Raw genomic sequence first — 22,280 nt, 5'->3', positions numbered from 1 at the left:
AGAAATCATCGCCACCGGCATTCCCGGGAGGTTTCCTTCCACTGCAGCATCTCCGAGGAAATCCCCCCCCACCCCCCGAAAAAACTACCCTCATTCCTAGGGGCAACGGGGTGGGAGGTGTCCCAGAGGTGGATGCTCCCGGCTGGGCAGCAAAGGGGCAGTTTGTGCAGCCAAACCAGGGGCAAAGCAGCCGATCAGGGGCTTAACGGGTTGAAAAGGAGCTTGAACCCTCAGGCTGGGACCTGATTAATAATTAGAGGCAGAGGTTGTCCCGTTCCCGGGGACAGCAGCGGGGCAGGAGCCAGAGGCAGGGCAGGAGGAGACCTGGCTCCTGGCTCCAAGCAAACTTTAACCCCTTGGAGGAGGGAACTGGAGTCGGGCAAAGCTCAGCTCGAGTCTCCAGCCTCCATGATCCCAGTATCCAATGCTAAGGGTTGAGGAGATGTCTGGGAGGCAGAGAAGGGCTGTAGGTACCAGTCCTGCAGACTCCATGCAGGGGAACTATTGTGAGACACTGCTAAAACTCACATCCCCTCTGCCCAGAAAATCCTGACAGCCCAGGAAGTACCAAGAACATGCTATGGTACAAGATAAAATTAGCTTCAGTTGGGAAAAAATTCCTTTTGGTCCAGTTCACAACCATCCCCAAGGAAAGCTTTGACCCTGGGAATGGCCAAAGGCCTCCAGTACATCAGCATCCCCCTTTCACACAGCAAAACCTGGGGTAATGGTAACAAAAACAGGATAAAAATCACACACATTGACCTCAGGCCAACTCCCTGGGTGATGAGACCACACTGGATGTGAGACAGGGTGTCCACACCTCAGGTCATCGGGTCTGCAGCTGGAGGCAGAGATTCCAGGTGAAATCTGCTCTCAGCTTCTGGCCAGGGCTTTGTGCCTGTGTTTGCACCCACATGTGTGCCCACCTTGCACACAGCCCACCCCTGGGCAGCCTCCCCACCCCTGCACCCAGCACTGGGCAGACCCAGCAGAGAAGGAACCCCAGGGCAGATGCACTGGGAGGCCAACAACAGTGCTTTTAAGAACAGAGGTGATTTCTCCAACACAGTGAATCAGTGCTTTATTTGCAGTATTGGAAGAGGTACAGGACCAGCAGTGAGCACCAGGTAACAAGCTGGCATGTTGCTCTTTTCATCAGTGCTCTCCTAATGGTGAGATTGATGGAAAATAAATTGATTTCGAAGAGGATTTGGTTTGGAGGACAAGGAGGGAAGGCCACGAATCAGGTGCTGAATTGAGGAGAAATCAGTGTCCCAGCCCTTCTGAGTGCAGAGGGAATGTAAATGTGATTCCTAAAGCCTGAGTTGTGCCAAGTGCAGCCCCTGAGCCCGACGTTGGCCTCCCTTGCACCAGCAAGGAGGAACCACCAGTGCCTCTGGAGTCAACAGCACAGTGATAAATGTGGTGTAAGGCCAAGTCAGAATCGAGCCCAGAGGACACGGGAAATCTAGAACTGTCTCTACTGTGTGCAAAATGGGCAGAGGGGTAAAACACCTGGATGCTCTCCAGCGGGATCATAAAAACATCTTTGCCCTAGCATCCTGGAAGGGTTTATATAGGGCAATTCATACCATGATCCCCGCCCAGAATAGCACCAGAGATTAACCCGGGCTCTGACCTCAGCTAATCCAGCGTTACTCCTTGGAAATGCCAGCAGATCCACTCTGGATTGCATCAGTGCCACGGAGGAATCCGCCCCTCCCGGCTACGATCTGGAGAGTGTCCCGGCTCGGCTGGTTCAACAGCCAAACCCCCGAGGAGCTGAGCAAGGCAGGAGGCTGGGCTGGAGCCCCAGGGACCCGGCAGGAGCTGCTGACGGCAGAGGGGAGGGTGCCAGGGATTGCTGGGGAAGGGGTAAGAGGAGGAGCTGCAGCCTTTGCACCACCCCCGTTCCTGTGAAACACACACAAGGTCACAACCCACAGGCAGCAAGCGCAGAGCTCCAGCAACCCCAGTCCCCTTCCCTCCCCCCGGCTCCTCCTGGCACCCTGGACTGGAGCAGCCCCAAAGAGGGAACTGGCTGGGGAAACCAGGAGCCTCTTCGGGGTTTCTCTGGCTCCTGGTGCCCCCTTGACCAGACGCCCCAAGGTGTGAACGCGGGATCAGCCCATCAGCAGCGTGTTGGGAGGGGCAGCTCGCTTACTTCTCCTTCAGGTCCTTGTCTGCTTTGCCTAAAAGAGGGGGAGGCAAAAGCAGGGCTCATGTTTCTGGTTCCAGAACCACCAGCCCCTTTTATTATTTTTTAATATTATTTGTATTTATTTTTCTTTTGCTACACACCACCAACACCTCACAAGCATTGCAGCCTGACAAGCAGGACAGGAAGACATGGCCAGGCTGCTGCCCTGACCTTGGCCTCCTTTAGCCTTGTTCTGACCCTGGGGAAGCAAATGGCACAAGAAGCCCTTGCCTTTCTCCACTGATCCCCTGGGAGAAGAGACCAACCTCCCCTCGGGCAGCTGTAGAGACCGAGGTGTTCCCTCAGCCTCCTTTGCTCCAGGCTGAACACCCCAAGTTCCCTCAGCTGCTCCTTGGAAGACTTCTGCTCCAGACCCTTCCCCAGCTTCTCTGGATGTGCTCCAGCCCCTCAATGCCCTTCTGGCAGTGAGGAGCCCAGAACTGACCCCAGGATTGAAGGTGCCCCCTCACCAGTGCCCAGCACTGGGGGATGATCCCTGCCCTGCTCCTGCTGGCCACACTAGTGCTGATACAAGCCAGGATGCTGGTGGCCTTCTTGGCCACCTGGGCACACTGCTGGCCAACTGGTTCACCACGGAAGGTCTGGGAGTCCCTGCCAAGCTGAGCAGACTGGCACGTGTGAGATCTGCTGAGGTTGTGAGCAGCTCCTCGGCTTATCTGAAGGGCCAGCAACGCCCTGCTGGGGGCAGAGCACTCAGCCCAGCTGGGCTATCAGCAGCTTCCCCAAAAATCACTCCATGGGCTGAAAACAGCTGCCAAGCTGCAGCCTTTACCTTTTGGGACAAACTTCAGCGAGCTGCTGAATATTCAGAAGCGGGACTGCCCCCTCTTCGGCCCGTCGTTGAGGAACTCGTGGCCCAGCCCGTTGCCACACTTGCCACAAGACACCTAGAAATGCAAGGGGGGGGTGGGAAAGCAGACAGGCTCGTGAGAAAAAAGCCCGCGGGGTCGGTTTGGGGTGGGTTTTGTGGGGTTTTGGGTTTTTTTGCTGCTTCCCAAAGGTTTCGGGGAGCAAATCGGCACCTTCAGAGCCCCCGGGCGCTCCTCCCGCTTGGCCACGCTGTCCGGGCGCAGCGTGTCGGTGAAGGCGGGCCACGGCGAGGAGTGCTCGTACTTGGCACGGCTGGAGAACAGCTCATGGCCACACTTGGCACAGACGTAGATGCCTGGGGAGGGGGGAGAGAGAGTGGTCAGTGCTGGGGTAGCCCCCCTGCCCCGCTCCCCAGCCAGCGCACAGAGCTGGGGGGGCACTCAGCAGGGTGACACGGGGCACGCTGGACTTTGCCCGCCTGGGCCAGTGCCAGGCAGGCCAGCGGGAGCTTTTGGGACGTGGGGCAAGACCCACATCCCCTACGGGGGCTCCTCTGCAGGAAGGGCCAGCCCTTCCCCCCCAGCCCTTACAGAGACCCCCCTGCGCAGGCAGCATCCCCCCCTCCCCACACGGGGGCCTCCCCCAACAAAGACCCCAGACCAGGGACTCCCAGCCCGGTCCCCGCTGGTGTAGGATACCTGACGGGAAGCACAACCCCACCTCCCCAACCCGAGGACCGACCCCCCCTGCCCGTTTTCCCACCCTAAGGGGAGGAGGGGAACCCCGCCGACCCCCCGGGGAACCTCCAGGACCCCCCGAGGAAGCCCCACCCGCTCCCCCGACCCCGCTCACCCGGCTGGAAATGGTCCTTGAAGACCTCTCCCCCCAGGAAGGAGCAGAAGGACATGGCTGCGCCCGCCGCCCCGGCCCGGTTCCGCTCCCCCGGCCCCGCCCCGGCCCCGCCCCCGCCCCCCGGGGCCGACAGGGGGCGCTGCGGGGCAGGCGGTACCGGGGGGGTCCCGGTGCCCGGGGGGTCCCGCCCCCTCCGCCCGCCGTGGGAAGCCCCGGGCCCCGCAGCCCCCGCGGATGCCGGGGGGGGGGGGAGGGGGTAGCGGGAGGGGCGCGGGGATGGGCGGGGGGAGCGGGGCGGAGCGCGGAGCCCGCACGGTCCTGCGGATGCTCCGGCACCGGCAGCGGTGAGATCCAAACCGACACAGGGAACAAGACGCACCCTCCGCCTCCAGCACCGGCTCCGACACCGTTAGCGACACCGTCTCTTCTCTCTCGGCACCGGCATCAGTCCTTGGATCAGGACCGGCCGGCCTCCGCCAGCACCGGCACCAGCTCTTTTTCCCTGGTGCAAGGGTCCGGTCCTCCCCGGCCAACGGGGCTGAGCCTCCCGTCACCCTCCCCCCCCCGGTTCTCTCCCGGAACCAGCCCGTCTCCCCGGCAGCACCGGGATCTCTCAGCCTCCTCCAGCACCAGGACCGACCCTTCCCCGGTTCACCGGGACCTCCCGCCTGGCTCAGGTACCGGTGCTGCGAGAGCGGGGGACCCTCGGGGAGGGGACGGGTGATGGAGCTTGGGCAGCTCTTAGGACCAGCTGGGGGATTCCCCACCGCACCCACACCAGGGTCTCAGCAGCGTGGACCACCCTTCCCGCCACCCCCGGAGCCAGGGGCGATGCGGGGGCTGAGCTCGGTCCCCTCTCGGGGCTCCTGGGGGAGGTGGCAGCGGCCCGGCATGCGGCAAGGTGCGGGCTCTGAAGGTGAACTGCAGGCAGCAGCTCCTTGGCAGGCTCCGGGAGGCGACGAGCTGCATGCGGCTTCCTTTTCCTTCTCCCTCCCAAAAAAAATAAAAGGCACCACAAGTCTCTTCCTCCCTAGTTTCATCTGAGAATCCTTGGAGGGGTCCTCATCCAGCGGGATGTGGCAGGAATCGCACCTTCCTTGGTGCAAGAGCAAAAATACCAGAGCCCTTCAAGATAGAAGCTGCGAACTGTCCCAAGGAGCCAACCCTGCTGTCAGAGCCCTGCAGCGATGTGTCCCTGGACCCATCCCATTAGGGATCCCTGTTTCCTAACGCCAAGAGACGTGTCCATCAGCCAGGAGCTCACCCCGGGGCTGTGCCCAGTGTGGAAACCCCCGCGTGGGGCCAGCGGGGCTCCTGCCCGCTGGATGCTGCCGCTTTGAATTAGGTCAGGCTTTCATCTCGGGCGGGCTGAGCTCCCTGCTCCCGCCCCGGGGATTGATGATTTGTGGCAGGCGGCTGGGCAGGGAGGGGACAGGCTCTGGCTGCAGCACCGCGGGGTGGTGGGACGCCAAGGATGGGCTGTGTCACCGCCTGGAGAACAGGTGATGTGCTGCTGGTTTGAAAGCATCTCCTTTATCATCCACAAAGATCAGAGGAGCAGGGTGTCGGGAAAGGCTCCAGATAGACTCCAAGGCCACATACACTGTCAGGATGCAGATTTTCAGGCAGTGGAAGGAGCCACAGCAGCCGTCAGGACCGTGTGTCTTGGCAGCATTGCCCACCTGGACATCTGCTGCTAACCAGGATGCAGGCAGTGACATGATGGCTGCGTTAACAAACCGGCTGGGTCCTTCCCCTGGCCTGTGTCCTGGTGACACCAGGGCTGGGAGCTGCCAGGGCCCCATCATGTGGGATGTGAAGGTATCAGGAAGATGAGCAGAGGAAGGGGAAAGCTGAGACAGGGGGGCAAAGCAAAGGCTGTAGCAGTGGAAAGGTTGAGCGCAAGTCTGGGGCAGCACAGAGGAGCAGGGGGACTTTGGGACTGGGGGACCAAACCAGGTGCTGGAGCTGGGTGCTGAGGTTGGCTGGTTCCGACCATCCCAGCAGGCACAGCCACCCAGAGCAGTTCGTTCCCGTATCCCCCAGTAACCCCCCTGAGAAGGAGCGATGTGCTGGGGAGGCGGGAGCAGCAGAGGGAGCTGCCCTGCCCATTCCCACAGCTCTGCCTTGAGGTTGCAGCAGGACGTTATTCCAAGCCCCAAGATCCCAAATCATGGGGTGATGCTGAGAGGTCTCCAGTTACAGCACAAATAACCACAGCAGTTTTGTTTCTGTACTCGTGTATTGTGGAGATAATTAGGGAAGGGATTTCCAGCTCATTTGGCTGGGCAATGAGAGCCTCCTCTGTGCCCAGGCAGAGCTGTGCCACCATCCCTGCCAGCAGTGCCAGCCCTTTGCCACCTCTAATTAACTGGAGAGGCTCTGGGAATTATTTTTTCAATTAACTTTCCCTGATTTCCCAACAAAAGCAAACACTAGTTGGGCAGTGCCACCTGGGAGCAAGGGCTCAGGGCACTGATGGGGCAGACCCTGGTGTGTGGAGATTTTGTCTTGTCTCTGTGTCACATCAGGTCCAAGTTTGAACTAGAGCAAGGAGCAGAAATTTGGAATCTGGGTTGAGCGGAGAACCTTTTTGATTTTTATGGCTTTGGTGTTTTCCAGAGTGGCGAGGGGGGTCAGCAGTTGTTGGGACCTTGTGTCCCTGCCCAGCTGGGGCACTGGCAGCTTTTGAGGCTCTGCAAAGATGTGGCCTTCCTGGGCCAGGTGTCCCAAGCACGACATCTGAAGCTGCTATCGTCTCCATCCTTCTCCGTCCATCCACCCATCCATCCATCCATCCCTCCCCCAGCCATGCCCACCCAGCTTGGCCCTGACATTTGATGAAAATACTTACAAGGACCTTCACATTCCATTTATCCCATAAAGAGCGAAGAGAACCTCCCTGCCCTGCACGTGCCCATGGTCACAGACTGGGGACGTGTGGGGCTGGAAGGTGGGTTAGCACCGGCACCAAGGAGGCTCCAGGGGTTCCTCTGGGCTCCAGATGTGCTCTCTGAAGCCTGAACCAGCAGCAAAACCTTCATTGGGGCTGCTCCATCTCGGGACACTTCATCTCGGGGGGCTGGTGGTCCAGCCGTGGCACCCAGCAGGGCCCACCCTAGTGCTCCCCACCCTCCCAGCCACCCACACTCCCAGAGGTGGCTGCGTTTCAGCAGCATCTCTGTAGCCCCCGCTGTACTTGTCCCTGACAGATGAAAACTCCCATACAAACCCGGGCTATTATTATCTCTGTCTTCCACTGTGCTAATGGTCTCTCAGGAAACAGTCATCGTCTTTTTTTTTTTTTTTTTTTTTTTAATCTTAGCTTTTAAAACCCACAGACAGCGGCGCGGTGGGAACACAAAGCCAGGCACGGCGGAGCGGAGCCCCGAGCCCTCCCCAGGGACAGGGGAGCCGGAATCCCCCGAGCCCGCCCAGGACGGGGAGCAGTGGCCGGGCAGGACCAGCCGAGGACCAGCCCCGGGAGCTCCTGGTGAGCACGACTGAGGGCTGGGAGGGGCAGCTCTGGGGATACCGGGGACGAGTGTGGCACGGGGCCACCGGGAACCGCGTGTGATGGGGGGCAAGCGGCGATCCCCACTGCCCCCCACCTGCCATACTTGGCCGGGAGGCGTACCCCACGGTGTCGGGGAGGGGATCCCTTTCCAGGCACGGCTCTGCTGCTCGTTTCTCTCTGCTTTCTCCCCGTTTTGTTGTTTCACGCCGTGCCCCGGACCGCCCCGTCTGCCGGAGGGTGCCGATGGTGCCAGCACTGGCACCAGCCCCGCAGCCGGGGGTTCGGCCGGGGGGCTGGGAATCACGGCAGGGATCACCTGCAAGCTCTTTGGGGCTAGCAAGTGACTCCCTGTGAATCAGAAGCAAAGCAAAAGCCACAAAGCGTGAGATAACATAAACGCGCCGGAGGCAGCCGCGGCGCAGCCCGTAAGGAAGGCGTGGGAGTGCGGGGCTTTGGAGATCCCGGGAGAAGCGGATCCCGGGAGGTGCGGATCCCGGGCGTACGGCAGCGCCCGCCGGCGGAGGGGACCTGCCCAGCCCCGGCTCCCGCGGGACGGTGTCCCCGTTCCTGCTGCAGGGATGCTGCAAGGGGAAGGGAGCAGAGCCAGCCCCACGGTTTCGGCAGGGTTGAAGAGATGGAGGGATCACAGTGGCTTTTTGGGACAGGGTGACACTTGGTCATGGCTGGGGACAGCCTTAGGGCTACGGAAACTTGACGTGTTAGGAAAACTTTTGTGCCCCTCCAGTAAAAACAGAGATCAGCAAGCCCCTGCTTCCAGAGCATCCTTCTGCTGAGCCGCAGCCACAGCTCGGGCTTCTTGTCAGAGCCATGCGCTGCATTAAGCAAGGGCCAAACCACAGTGATCGAGTGGAAATATTAGAGGAGTCAGAGCATCCCGCCCGCTGGCATCACACCCCTCCTCCCAGCCCTGCACCGGGACCAACCTCATGTCCTGGTGCAGGAAAGTCCCCCTTGTTTCCCTGCAGACCTGGCTCATGGCTCTGGGTTCTCGGAGGCCTCGCTGCTAATTGCCTGGCTGAGGTTTATCCTCGTTATACAGGCAGGTTCCCACACACCATCACTGAGGTCATCCCACCGCAGTGCCTTCTCCATCCCATCGCAGCGAGGAAGCACCGGGAATGCCACGAGCCTCCCGTCACTGCCAGCACCATGGCCCCAACAGCAGGGCGGTGACAAGGTCCTTGGGGACACACCGCGCTCCCGCTGGTGGCAGTGCTGATGGGGAAGGCAGGACCAAGGCAGGGACAGGCTGTGCCTCGAGCTGGCTGGGAGCTGAGCTGCTTCCCGCATTCCCTCGGCAGCACCGTCGGCGATGCGAGCGATGGCAGACCAGGCTGCCGCCGCGCTGGACTCCTCCCCGACCCCGGCACCGTCCCCAGGCTCCCCTCGGCGCGGGGACACCGACCCCAGGGAGGACAACGGCACCCGGGATGGCTGCGGGCTCGTTTTCACCGGGGACAGGGACACGAAGCGTGCCCCCTCGCCCCAGCCCGGGGGGGTGATGCTCCTGGCTGATCTCCCATGGGCTGCCCAGCCCCGGCTCAGCCCGGCCAAGTCCCGCACAGCCCCGTCCTCCCCGAGCATCTCCCCCTCGGAGAGCCGGGCTGCCCTGCTGCGGCTGCGGGAGGCCAGGCTGGAGGACACCAAGAGGCGGCTGTCGGAGGCCGTGCAGGAGCCCCTCAGCAGGCTCAGCCGGCTCATGGCCGAGGAGAGCAGCCCTGTGCCCCGGGGGAAGGCGGCTGCCGGGGGGCAGGAGGTGGGGGGCAGTCCCGGGACTGGGGGACGCCGGGTGAGGGACTGGAGCCCTTGGGAGCCCACCCTGAACTGCCGCTATGAGATCTGCTCCTACGGGGACATGATCCAGGTGGTGGAGGTGGCTCAGCCGGATGCAGAACCCCGGCTGCCACCACCCCAGGAGCCGCCGGCAGCACAGCCGGGGGAGGCGGTGCCGGGCAGGGCTCTGGTCTCCATCGCCCTCCTGGCCTACGGCTACTTCATCCTGCCACTGCCGCCCTACGCCGCGGGCCTCTGCCTGGGGCTCATCTGCGGGCTGCTGCTGGGCTTCCTCACCATCCTCCTCCTCATGCCGAAGCTTCCGTCGGTGGCACAGGGACCACGGGGCCACCTGCGCCCCAAGCTGATCCTGGGGGAGCCGCAGGAAACCCATCGCCTCCAGGTAGGAGGGGTGTGGTCCAGGATGGGGTGCTGGGTGGAGGGGAGCCCAGGGCTGGGGGTGCAGCACTGAGCGGGTGCAAGCCCAGGTGGGTGCTGGTTGCTGCCCCACACGGCGCAGCGGGAAGCAGCCGGCGCCCTCTGCCCCTACCCAGGGCTGGATGAACCAGCTGCACAGCTACGACCCTGAGCTTTTCCACCCCTCGCTGACGCACTCGGTGCTCGCCACGCTGGATGGGGCCACCCTCAAGCTCTCCTACCCCAAGAGCAACATCCCACGCCGAGCTACATTCGAGGAGGAAATCCTGGATGCCGTCTTCATCAGCCACCGCTGCTACAACCTGACTGATGCCAAAGTGAGCCTGGCAGTGCCAAGGACCTTCCTGCAGGAGCATGGGACTCTCCCCGTGTGGGAACCCCTGGCATCCCAGCCTCATTGCCACTCCTGGTGTTGCAGGTCTTGCTCTGCCCCCCCAGCCTGGCCCGAAAGAGGACATGGAACAAGAAATACCCCATCTGCATCCTCCTCCCTGACCTGGGAGAAGTGGAGTGCAGGAGCAGTGAGGAGCACAACCCGGAGCTGCAGAGGGATGAAGGGATGAAGAAGGGGCCAGTGCCCGGGCAGGATGTCCCAGGGGATTCCAGGGAGAGGTGTCTGTACCTGTTTGGGCGGACAGGGAGGGAGAAGGAGGAGTGGTACCAGCACCTCGTGCGAGCCTCCCGTGGGACCCCCAGCAGCAGCCATGGCGAAGGCAGGGCAGGTGAGATGTGGCCACTGTGGCCTCTGCTCTGTGCCAGGACTCATCTAGGTGGGAGCCACATGTGTGCTGGGAGACCAAGGCCTGGGTAGGCAGCAGGGAGCAGGGGGGATGGAGGAGCACAGAGCATTGGCAGTGGCAGGGAGAGCCTGGAGAATCCATCTCACCACCAGCACAGGGCCCCCCTCAGCCACCCCATAGGGTGGGTGGCTTGTCACTGGCAATGTGGAGGGGCAGCATGTCACCTCTCATGCCATCATGAACCGCTCATGTCCCTGTGTCCCCAGACATGGGACTGGCTCCACAGAGCAGCGGCAGCAGCAGCGGAGGGAGCGCCGAGGACATCCCCTCTGCCATCCCACCTAAGGACCTGGCAGGAAGTGTCCAACAGATTTTCCTAGATTACAGCACCTACATGGCCCGATTCGTGCCAGCACAGGCAGGGGGCAGCCCAGACCACAGCCCCTCTCACGAGGTGATGAGCAGCCCCACACCCACCAAGGTGAGTGGGACAAATCCAGCACCAGGAGCGGGACACGACCCTACGTGCTGCCTCTTCCAGCCCGCTGGTTCCTCTCATCCCTCCCATGGTTTGAGCAGCCAAGTCATGGTGCAGGGGAGCAGGTCCCAGCCAGCAGGTCCCACCTTGCTCCAGGGGCTCGTGGCTTCTTTCCCTCCACAGCTTGGCGAGGAGCAGGCGGGGCGTGGGGAGACATGCATGGCCTGGATGAACGCCCTGGTGGGGCGCATCTTCTGGGACTTCCTCCGGGAACAGTACTGGGCAGAGCAGGTGTCCAGCAAGATCCAGAAGAAATTGAGCAAGATCAAGGTGAGAGGCAGGAGTGTCACAGCACCTGCGGGAGCCTGATCCCGAGGTAGGTGCCAGGCTGTGGTGACCATCCCTACGTGGTTTCCGTCCATCAGCTCCCATATTTCATGAACGAGCTGGCACTGACGGAGCTGGACATGGGCACATCCATCCCCTCGGTCCTCAGCGCCTCCAACCCCACTATTGATGACCGAGGTAAGAGCCCCAGAGGCTGGCAGGGACAGCTCCACAGCAGCAGTTACAGAGGTGCCAGGCAGGGAGGTTTCAGCAAGCACAGCAGCAGTCCTCAGCCCCCGTGGTGCTGACAGGGGCTCACCCCATCCCTCTCCCCGGCAGGACTCTGGGTGGACATGGAGGTCACCTACAGTGGCTCGTTGCAGATGACCCTGGAGACAAAGATGAACCTCTGCAAGCTGGGGAAGGAGAGCGCTGCAGAGGAGAGCGGCCAGGCAGAGGCAGGCAGAGAGGGGTAAGGGGACTGCCCAGCTGGGGTCCATCCTCCTCCTCCTCTGTCCTGAGTGAGGTGAGTGTGTGCTGGCCCTGGGGCACCCCCTGATGCTCCCTGGGGCTGGCAGGGCCAGGCCACGGCTGATCCTGCTGGCAGACAGCGACGCAGAGTCCTCCAGCGCCGGCTCCTCCGACGAGGAAGACGTGGCCACCACAGAGCCCACGGGAGCCCCTGGGGAGCGGGGCCCACCACCCGGCACCGAGGGGTAAGGGGCTGTGTGGGGTTGTGGCAGCCCTTCCCAGGGGACTTCTGTCCCTGAGGGTGCTGTGGCAGAGGCTGGGGGATGCTGAATCCAGGTCTCTCCCCTCACTTTAGCCACGTCAGCGGCAACAGCACGAGCCGGAAGATCCTGCGCTTTGTGGACAAGATTGCCAAGTCCAAGTACTTCCAGAAGGCCACTGAAAACGAGTTCATCAAGAAGAAGATCGAGGAGGTTTCCAACACGCCGCTGCTGCTGACGGTGGAGGTGCAGGAGCTGGCAGGCACCTTGGCTGTGAATGTCCCACCACCACCCACGGACCGTGTCTGGTACCAGCTCTTCTTCCTCCGTGTGGACACACACACACCCTCTTTCCAGCTCCCCTTGCTCCCTGTGTCTTGGCCAAGGAGCCAGCTCTGGGGCTTTGGGTTCATCTGGGGTGCCAGCAAGCCAGGGTGTCCTCCCAGGCAGGATCTGGGGACCCAGAGCTCTCGCTGCACCCTGGCCTCCTCCTCCCAGAAGGCAGGTCCCCAAAACCCAGCAGTGGGGCCACTTGGGCTGTAACACCTATTTGGGATGTGATGCTTCCTGCCTCTTTCCCCTCACAGGTACAGCTTCCGAGTCCCACCCCAGCTGGAGCTGAAGGTGCGGCCGAAGCTGGGCGAGCGGGAGGTGACCTTCCTCCACGTCACCGAGTGGATCGAGAAGAAGCTGCAGCACGAATTTCAGGTGCCTGTCCCACTGAAGCACCCAGCACGCCCTGCTGCAGTGGGGGCGTTGCTGAGATCAGGGATAATCCGACCTCTGCTTGGGCCAGGGTTGTCTCTATAAAAAGCCAACATCTGATCTGGTCTGTCCAGCTCTGGACAGTCAAGAAACACAATCCACTGACCAGCTCCAAGGGCTGGTGCTCTGAGCACTTGAGAGCCTGAGGAAAAGCAGTTTCCTCCCAGCCCTGCCCCAAGTCTGAAAGTCCCAGGCAAACACCTCCCAAGTGTCTGAAGACAGTGAAGTCTCTGATCTGAGCTCCTGTAGCTCCTGCCAAGGCCACTTCCAGGCAGAGGCGTCACCAGGCAGGTAGTGGCCTCCAGAACCACTTACTTGTTATTCTGGATTCTTCTTTTCAGAAAATCCTGGTGATGCCAAACATGGATGATCTCATCGTTCCCATCATGAGCTCAGGCCTGGATCCTCAGACTCCTGCTAGAGGAGCTCCCAGGGACCTACCCAAGGGAGAGAAGAGGTTTTGAAGCACAGCAGGGCAGAGACACCACACAGGGCATGGGGACCTCACTGGGACACGGGGCCAGCCAGGGCCTGGCCACTGAATGCATCCAGGGCTGTGCCATGAGGTCTGAGCTTCTTGGTTCATCTCATCTTCATCAGTTCTGTAGGTGAGCCTCCTTCTCAAACACTACAAGCACACGTTGACAGCAGAACCAGGCCCCAGGGCAAGGGGTTTGCTGGAGACCCAAGAACTTCATGCAGCTCCTACCAAGTTCCCAGGACTGCTGGTCAGGGGGCAGCTCAGGAGCAGTGGTGGGCTCGGCTTTCCACTGTCTGGTTCCCAAAGAGGGTGCAGGACACCCAGACCAGTTCTGCACTGAAGAAGCTGAGATCACTGCTCCAGGACATCCCAGCTTCAAGACACACCACACAATCCCTGCAGGCAGCTGGACTGCAAGGAAAGCAGGGGTGGGAAATGAGTCCGACGTCTGAATAAACCCATCACTGGCCAGTCTGACCCAGCACCATCTTATTGTGCACAAGTTCCCACATCTGCTGAGGATGCTGCTGGGATCAGGGGGCTTCATGCAGAGGGAAATCCAGGGATCATCCCTTCAGCCCAGCAAAAGGAGTGTCTGTGTGTGGGTGTGTGTGAGAGCTGGAGAGGGGAGAGATGGTCAGTGGGACTGGGCAGGGCACAGGGAGGCCCTGGATTCCCAGTGGAAACTGGGGCAGAAGTGCCAGTACCTGCTCTGCTGTCCTCCAGGAGAGGAAGGGGAATCTTCACCATGGTTTGGGTGCATGCAGGCAGAGGGAAAAAATGTCCTGGGCAAAGGAAAGGGGTGAGCCAGAGGACAGAGCACCTGGTTGTCACAGTTAGTCCCTGTCCATATGGGCCAGTCTCAAGCCCTACTTATCCCATCCCCATCTGCTGAGGGGCCTCCAGGACACACTGGTGCCACAGGCGAGGGCCCCCCTGCAGAAGGAAGCCAGGCAGCAGGCACAGCTTGAAGGCTTTTATTGAAGGTGCCCAGGTAGGAACCCTTGCATATCAGCCCTTACAGCTCTTCCTGCACTCCTGGCTTCTCTTTCACCAAATGTTTCTTCTGGGGGCCCTGGAAGAGAGCAGAGAGGAGAGTGTTAGTGGCAGCCAGACCTGGCCTACAAGGCTGCCTCTGTACTTTCTGCCATGCTAGACTGCTCCTGGTCTCTGTGCCACCATTCCCCAGCCACCCCAGGGCCTCCTCCTGCAGGAATCAGGAGTGGGATGTCACGGCCCTTGCACAAAGGGTTTGTGCCTCCAGACAGCAAAAAACCAGCCAGAAAGTGGCAAGAAGTGACCTGCTGGGAGCCAGACAGGCTGGCCAGCAGTCAGGACATGTAGAGAGGAGCAAAGACCACATCTGCAGCCTGGTGAGTCCACCTCCTGTCACCAAGATCCACATCACAGCTACTCAGGACTTGCAGCAACAGCAGAAGACAGAACAAGCTCCTGACACTGACATAAAGGAAAACAGCTTAACCTCTAAAGAGCTCTGCAAAGGGCAATCCCCCTGCCCGGGCTAAGGAGCCTGAGCCACTTTCAGATGGGATTTCCAGCTGACAGGCCAGATCCAGACACAGCTCATGTCTGTGTGGTATCCAGGCAGTTGTTTCTTTCATTTCTGCTAGCTGAAGGCCTGGCTTTCTTAACACTTCCTCAGTTTCACATTTAGCCTGACTCACCAGCCTGCTGTCAGTTGCAAACCTATTCAAGAAACTCTGCTTGGTTTGGGTTTACTTGATTTTTTTTTTTTCCCCTCCCAGATTTAAGACAAACCTGCAGCTTGGCCTTTTTGAAGGCTTCCTGACAAAAGGATTGCAACTTGGTGTCTGAATTTGACCCAACCTTTTCCTCTTAAGAACATTAAAGTTATAAATCACTCCAAACAAATCAAAGAAGAGCACAATTATGAGTGAAAGGGACCATATGTCCAAGGCAGTGCCTGCCAAGTTAACTGCTTGTTTAAAACATCCCGTGGTGAGTGGAAACTGCTTGGCCATATGGAATATTATTTGCTAGCTGGATTGTCTTGGATCACTCACAGAACCATCATCTTCCTCCTTAGCACAGTATCTGCTGTGTGAACTGAATTCATGCCTGGCTTTTAGGCAAGAGGGTCCCAATCACTCACTTGGCTGCTGTTGTATCAAGAAGCAGATGCTTGTTTGGAGTCAGGCAGTTGCTTCAGCCCCTGCTGCAAGTGTGGCCCATGATCTGGAAATAACTCACCATGAAGGCCCTCTTCTCCTGAGCTGTCTGGAAGCGGCCGTGGCCAAACTTGGAAGTGGTGTCAATGAATTTGAGCTCAATGACTTCCTGAGACCGGCGACTTGTGTGCACCAGGAGGGACTGGAAAAGAGGAGTCACAGTGCACCAGGCTCTGAAATCAGCCTGCTCTTCGCCTGGCCTTTTGTGTCCCCTCACTCTGTTAGTGGCCATCGTTTCCATTTCCAGGCCCCCCATGACAGCCCTTCAAGGCCTGCAGCTTCAGTCTCCAGACAGAGTGCACCCACCACCACCCATCTGCAAGCATCCCACTGAGCAACACACCCCTGTGCCACATGCCCTCTGTAACACAGCACCAAGGACCCAACCAGTTTCCCTGCCCCAGCAGCTGGAGGCAGTGGTGTTCTCCAGGTAGGGAATCCCCCTCTGGAGAGCTGCAGCCCGTCCCTCACCTTGCGCAGGGTGAGCACACGCTTCTTGGTGCCCATCACACAGCCCTTCAGCATGAGGAAGTCGTTGTTGACCTCCCCATAGTGAGGAAAGCCACCCTGTGGGGAGAGGCAGAGAGAGGGTTGGCAGGCAGAGGAGCTGGGTGGGAGCAGATGTGTCCACAGGTGGCATTTTCCAGGGAAGAAGGCAGGTCCTGGCCATTCTGCCAGCTAACAACACTTGGCACCCCTCAGGTGGCCTGCTCAGGACCACCAGAGCCCATCAGCCCTGCTGACAGCATGATCCCACCCAAGCAGCACCCTGTGTGAGCCGGGGAACAAGCAATCCTGCCTCCTTCCCTGGAGGCTGAGGATGAACAGGGAGCAGAGCTGGCTCGACTCCCAGGTTAACAGTTTTTAATAAGCAAGAGCAAAGTTTTAAACCAAGTAACAAACACTGATCTGTTAAGTATCATATTATCCATGTCACTTATACTTCTTTTTCTTTTTAAATGAAATTCTCAGTTCCTGCCCAAGTTTCAGCTGAGAAGTTGTATGTCTGGGTCTACAAATGGGCCTAAAAAAGCCACCTCACAGCAGTGGTTTATCTGTCTCCAAAACATGAGGAGAGGAATCGCTGGGCTTCTTTCAGTGAACGTCCTTCAAATCACTTCCCTGCAGCTGCCTCCAGCCTGGGAATTATTTCCCTGCCTCAGCTGCCCACAGCCCTGCCCAGGCACAGCCCTGCTGCCCCTCAGCCCTCACCAGAGGTGTGATGGTCTTCTCCGTCACGTCGTAGTGCGTCGAGGCGTTGTTCCTCACCACCTTCCCATCCTGCACGTGGATCCCATGCCCGATGCGGTAAATCTAGGAGCAGAAAGGGATCCAGAGGGTGACTTAACCCTTTCCTTTAAAGGCCATCTAGTCCAGCCCCTCCTGCAGTGCACAGGGACCTTTTCAACTAGATCAGATTGCCCAGAGCCCCATCAAACCTGACCTTGAATGTCTCCAGGGATGGGGCCTCCACCACCTCTCTGGGCAACCCGTTCCAGTGACCCACCACACTCATAGGAAAGAACTTCTTCCTAATGTCTCACCCAAATCTCCCCTGCTCTAGTTTAAGGCCATTGTCCCTCGTCCTCTCATTACAAGCCCTCGTAAAAAGCCCCTCCTCAGCTTTCCTGCAGCCCCTTCAGGCACTGGAAGGTGCTCTAAGGTCTCCCTGGAGCCTTCTCTTCTCCAGGCTGAACACCCCAACTCTCCCAGCCTGTCTCCAGAGCAGAGCTGCTCCAGCCCTTGAATCATTTTTGTGGCCCTTCTCTGGACTCATTCCAACATATCCATGTCCCTCTTGTGTTGAGGACTCCAGAGCTGGACACAGTACTCCAGGTGTGGTCCCTTGAAGAGGGAACAAGAGGGAAAGATACGGAGACGAGCAGCACTGCGGATCTCTAAGGAAACATCTGAGCAGGAGAGAGGCCACCATGCCAAGAGGATGGCGACGGGGGGGGAGGAAGGCAGGCAGGTGCAGCAGGGCTCTGAGGGAGCCCACCTGGGCTGGCTGTACCTTCTTGTTGAGCTCGGTGCGGTGGTGATAGCCCTTCTGGCCAGCCCGGGCAATGGAGTAGCCAACCCGGGACGGGTGCCAGGCGCCGATGCAGGCAACTTTGCGCAGGCCCTTGTGTGTCTTCCTGGGGAGCTTCTTGGTGTGCCAGCGGCTTGTCACCCCTGCAAGTGTGACCAGACAGGGCTGTGAGGACACCAGGGAGATTCAGGGCTGGGGAAAGGGGAAGGTCTCAGCATTTTTTGGAATTTCTCAGAAGACACCGCGTTGGAAGGAGACCAAGAGCTGTCAGCACCGCGACAGGGCAGAGCAGAGAGTGGTTCTCACTTCCCAGGGGTCCCATCAGACTGTGCTGCCATCTGAGCACATCCATGCACAGGCACAGAAACACCCACAGCCCCACACAGGTGGGGTTTGTGAGAAGTGCAATGGCTGATGTGCTGACGGTGCCTCTGAGCCTCCTGGGAGGGCTCTGGGCAGAGCAGACACCACCTCCACTGAGATGAACCAAACCAGCTCTGCTACAGTGGAACTGCATGTCATGGGTGACGTTCAGAAGCTCTTTGCTACCCCCTATAGAATAAGTTGGTGAGTTCTCACCATGGCTAACACTCTTTCCCTCCAGCACTACCTTATGGGCAGTGTCAGAAAGACAGAACCAAGCAAGGGTCTCCCTGCTCTGTACCTTTCATCCCATGCCCCTTGGTCACGCCAATGACATCGATCATCTCATTTTGGCTGAAGACATTGTGCACAGAGACCTGCTTCTCCAGCCTCTCACGGACCCAGTCAATCTTTTCAGCCACTGTCCCACCATTCAGCTGGATCTCCATCACGTGGGCTTTCTTCTGCCGCAGCGGGAGCAGCTTCATCTGCATCAGACAGCAGGTTAGGGAAAAATGTTGCCTCTCCCCTCCCAGGCACGAAGATGAGGCCAGGGCTGCATCACCCACCACTGGTGAGGGGCTTAGGGGGTGAGAGCAGGACCAGCTCTTCACCTCCCCTCTCAGCACACCAACATTATCTCTCAGACACAACTCCTTGTCCTCAACCACCCTGTCTCCCAGTGCTCTCAATCCAGGCAGAAGCCAGCATCTTCCCTTTGGTCATGCTCCACCCCTGCTTTCAGACTGAGCAGTTATTCCTAGTTGTCATCAAGAGGTCCCTCTGCTCCCTTCCATCCCAGCTCCTTATGCAAAGCCTTTGCCAAATGCCACAGCAAGGCTCTGAGGGTCCATGCCAGCCACAAGTAAAGCCTTGAACCAGCTTAGCTCTGCCCCAGACTCCAAAGCAGCCATTAGCTCCAAGGTCCAGCACAAAAATGGTCCCTGCATACCCAGCCATCAGCACCTGGCAGAACCGCGCCAGCCCCTGGGTTATTTTAGCCCAAACATGTGACACCAGTTGCTAATTTGAGGTGATCATGGGGCCTACGGTCCCTCACTGACACAGGGCTCACCCCCTGCTGAGCCTCTGTGCACAGCCTGCTCTGCTCCACGGCGTGTGGGGGCTCCCCTGTGTGCCACAGCCCCCTCCACCAACCTCCAAGGGCCAAGGTTGGTGCCAGGAGGCAGCTGGAAAGGCCAGCCAGCACCTCCCATCACCTGCACACCCTGTTCCACACCCTCCACCTGGTGTCTGCCTGCTCAGCCTCCTGTGACTCCCGCAAGACCACCCCATCATCCCTGCTCCCACCCCCTCACCAGGCTCCTGAGCTGTGGAAGCCCCCAGCCCCTCGTGCCCACCCCCAGGGCAGGCTCTGACCTGCGTGTGTGCAATGACACGGATGACCTTGCAGTACTTCTTCATCATGGCAAAGTCCTTCTCCAGCTGCCTTTTGCCATCCTCATCCTGCCACTTCTTGCAGTACTTGGTGAAGGCCTTCTTCTTGCTCTTGTGCCTGCAACAAAAGTGTTTCCCATCCAGCAGAGCTGAACAGTGAAGGGTTTCTGCACTTCCCTGAGACAATGTGGGGGGACAGATCACCTTGCCAGGCACTTCTCAGGGGGCACAAGGAACCTGTGGGCACCTGAACCTCACCTGACTGTCAGGGCCACAACACAGGACTCTGAGGAGGGGAAGAGGAAAGTGAATAATCAGCTGTGAAAAGTGCTGGTAATTCAAGCCTTTTTGCATGAGGATTCCAGTTGTCTCCCACTGACTGGCTGAGCGCCACCCAAATACAAGCCCAAAATTCAGAGCTGGAGTGGGGAGAGGAGAAAACAGCCCCCAGCAGGGATCAGAGGCATGTGGTGGGTGGATCTCAACGGTGCTGCTGCAGGAGACACGGTTCCTACAGTTACCAAACTCATGTTTCCATTTTCCTCCCTGCTGGTGTGGGATTCGGGGGTGTTGAAGTTTACACGGGCCAGGGGTCACATCCTGCATCAGTTTTTCCCCTGACAAGTCTGGCTTGATGCCCCTCATTTGGTGCCTCAGCTCCTGGATCACAGTTTAATGAGGCAGAGATGGGCTCGACCCACACGAAGGAAAACGAACCCGTAGCCTGTGCTGCCATCTGATACTGTGCAGAGAGCTTAGTTCAGCTATTAGAATAAATTTGCATACGCATATGTGGATTCCCAGCATCAAGCTGCTTGCATGACTAAGTAAACAGCAGTTTCCCTCCACCCCAGAGCCAGCTGGTAGCTGAGCCGTTTGCAGTGGCAGGGCACCATGGAGAGCCTGTGGGGACAACCCATGAGGGGCTCCCCCCCCTGCAGAGCCCCAGGGACCCCCCCAGCCCCGGGGGGCACCCACCAGTTCTTGTAGAAGCGCCGGCGACACTCGTCGCTGATGTGCTCAGCAAAAACAGTCTTGAAATTCCTCAAGCCCTTGGGTGTTTCTACGTACCCCACAACTCCCACCACCACCATCGGGGGGGTCTCAATGATGGTCACGGCCTCCACCTCCTCCCTTTTGGAGACCTCTGCAAGACAGCAAAAAGAAAGGGTGCTCAGCATCCTCTGGGGCCACATCAGTCCCTGGAGCCATTTGTGGCCTGCGCCATTGGAGCAAGGATTGTGGTGGGGACAAGGTCACCCTCTGCTCTCCCAGCCACCCTCGACCCTTCCATCTCCCACCTGCTGGAGGACCGTGCAGGGTTCCATCCCCAGCCACTGCACAGGTCAGACCCTGCACACTTTCACCTGCCCGGGCTGAGGGAAGCAATCCAGCCTGGAGTCTGGCCCCAGTCCTGTGGGCATTCCAGAGGGTAATGCTATGAACTTCCCCAGCAAGACACCCCAAACCCAGGATGTGTCAGGTAGTTGCTCTGCAGGGTACTTCTCCCAGCAGGACCCAACCAACCACCATCACCATCCCAGTGTGGGGGCTTCCCAGGAACCCCCAGACTCAGCTCAGGCTGGCTGTGAGGTGGCCTTTGGCCACCCAAGATCTGGATGGCATTCCAGGAGCCAGCCTGGCAGCTTTGTGCTCCACTGCCCATTCCCAAGAGCAGCCTGTCCTACCACCAAGTCCACTCCCACATTTCCCTCCTGGATGTGGCTCCCTGCTTCCATCAGCCAAGCCTTACTGAGCCCAGGCCTGTGCACCTCCCGCACAGTGTGTGTCATGCCAGCTTTGTAGCCCAGGAAAGCTGTCAGGTGGACTGGTTTGCTGGGATCATCCTTGGGCCAGGCCTTCACCTTCCCGCGGTGGCGGCGGCTCCTCTTGTGCGGGAGGAAGCCCAGGTGGCCGTGCCTGGGAGCAGAGAACTTGCGGTGGGACTGCGGGGAGGAAGAACAAAAGAGATCAGCCCCACTCTCAGGTCCCAGAACACGTCAGGAAACATGTCAGCACAACAGGAAATCTCCCCTTTATCATCAGTGACTGCTGGAAGGCTCTTCCTCAACTCCAACATGAGAAAAAGAAGCTCATAAAAAGAGATTTTTTTAAGCTTCTGTCACGTTCATTGAAGGATTTAGGAAGTTTCTGGACAAATTATGCCTATTAACTAAAAAAAAACACACCTTCAATGTGATCTTCCTCCTTCTGCTTGAGGCCTTTGAAGGAGAAATACGTTCTGTAATAGGTCTGCCCTACTGTGATGTTAATTATAACGACTTTATTTTGTACCCTGCAACACCAGCAGGGGCCTGCTCAGAACTCCTGGGCTTGGTGTCACGAAGGCAAAGGGCACCAAGCGAGCGCAGCTCACGAGCAGGAGGGGAAGGAAGCCCAAAGGAATCGGGAACAAGAACACGCGCAGGTGAAGCGTGCACCTTGACAACCAAATTAGAAGAGCTAAATACATAAACCCCAACGGCAAGGTCATGCTGAGCCAGGCAGAGGAAAAGCAACAGCCCTTCAGGGCCCTGCAGCAGTTCTCACACGGCAGGTTTGCAGGCGGGGGAGCTGGGGCAGGCCCGGGCAGCGCAGGGCGAGATCCGTGTCCTGCTCCTCTCCCTCCCGGCCCGGCGCAGCCCCAGCAGCTGCCGGCTCCTCCCGCCGAGCCTCCGCAGCCCGAGCCGGACCCCCCGCAGCCCCGCACCCCAGGCGGGCAGCGCAGCCCAGCGCTACAAACCATGGCTGGTCTTCAGCCCGGCCAGCGGCAGACAGAGCCCGTCACCCAGTGCCTCCCGCCTCTGACACTTAAGATGGCTTTTCGGGCTGCAGGCGCAAATTTAGCCGCTCGCTTCACCCCCCGCCACATTCCCCTGGTGCCCGGCCAGGCGGGCGGGTCGGCCAGGCCGGCTGCGGGGTGAGGAAGGTCAGCGGGGGCGTCTCAGCTTACACCTCATCCTCCCGACCCGCTCCCCCGCGGGTGGCAGCGGTGGGAACAGCCTCCCGAGGGGCCCCCCCGCCCGCAGAGCGAGGGGCTCCCCCGCGCCCGCACGCGGCTCCCGCAGGAACGGCCCGAGGCGCGGGCGGCGGGCCCGCCCGGGGACTACAGCTCCCGGC

General features: G+C 59.5%; 3 protein-coding genes across 5 annotated transcripts; 1 reads left to right on the top strand and 2 right to left on the bottom strand.

Moving 5' to 3' along the window:
* Nucleotides 1-1,067: 1,067 nt before the first annotated feature.
* MSRB1 (methionine sulfoxide reductase B1) lies at nt 1,068-4,002 on the bottom strand. The gene is made up of 4 exons (XM_051631743.1): nt 3,887-4,002; nt 3,247-3,389; nt 2,997-3,111; nt 1,068-2,195 (listed from the first exon to the last, which is right to left on the bottom strand). Exons 1-4 carry the CDS (start codon nt 3,939-3,941, stop codon nt 2,164-2,166), a joined length of 345 nt encoding a protein of 114 aa, XP_051487703.1. The 5' UTR covers nt 3,942-4,002; the 3' UTR covers nt 1,068-2,163.
* A 193-nt stretch (nt 4,003-4,195) lies between these two features.
* On the top strand, nt 4,196-14,069 carry LOC127390328 (testis-expressed protein 2-like). The gene is made up of 13 exons (XM_051631744.1): nt 4,196-4,563; nt 7,212-7,379; nt 8,726-9,600; nt 9,752-9,952; nt 10,054-10,357; nt 10,642-10,856; nt 11,037-11,183; nt 11,279-11,378; nt 11,520-11,652; nt 11,759-11,896; nt 12,007-12,219; nt 12,499-12,619; nt 13,018-14,069. The coding sequence occupies exons 3-13, from the start codon at nt 8,737-8,739 to the stop codon at nt 13,138-13,140; spliced, it is 2,559 nt and encodes an 852-aa protein (XP_051487704.1). The 5' UTR covers nt 4,196-4,563; nt 7,212-7,379; nt 8,726-8,736; the 3' UTR covers nt 13,141-14,069.
* A 49-nt stretch (nt 14,070-14,118) lies between these two features.
* Nucleotides 14,119-22,223, bottom strand: RPL3L (ribosomal protein L3 like). 3 transcript variants are annotated; one of them, XM_051631731.1, is made up of 10 exons: nt 22,114-22,223; nt 20,914-21,106; nt 20,139-20,307; nt 19,143-19,278; nt 18,064-18,250; nt 17,382-17,542; nt 16,580-16,681; nt 15,839-15,934; nt 15,390-15,509; nt 14,119-14,232 (listed from the first exon to the last, which is right to left on the bottom strand). In XM_051631731.1, exons 2-10 carry the CDS (start codon nt 20,951-20,953, stop codon nt 14,176-14,178), a joined length of 1,068 nt encoding a protein of 355 aa, XP_051487691.1. In that variant the 5' UTR covers nt 20,954-21,106; nt 22,114-22,223; the 3' UTR covers nt 14,119-14,175. The 3 variants fall into 3 exon arrangements, with proteins under 3 accessions (XP_051487691.1, XP_051487690.1, XP_051487692.1); XM_051631730.1 differs by lacking the exon at nt 22,114-22,223 and adding an exon at nt 21,904-22,081; XM_051631732.1 differs by lacking the exon at nt 22,114-22,223 and adding an exon at nt 21,350-21,369.
* Between the last annotated feature and the right edge of the window lie 57 nt (nt 22,224-22,280).

This window comes from Apus apus, chromosome 14 (genome assembly GCF_020740795.1).
Source record: "Apus apus isolate bApuApu2 chromosome 14, bApuApu2.pri.cur, whole genome shotgun sequence".
NCBI lineage: Eukaryota > Metazoa > Chordata > Aves > Apodiformes > Apodidae > Apus > Apus apus.
The sequence above is the reverse complement of the archived record's forward strand: the minus strand, read 5'-3'. Positions and strand labels throughout refer to the sequence as shown.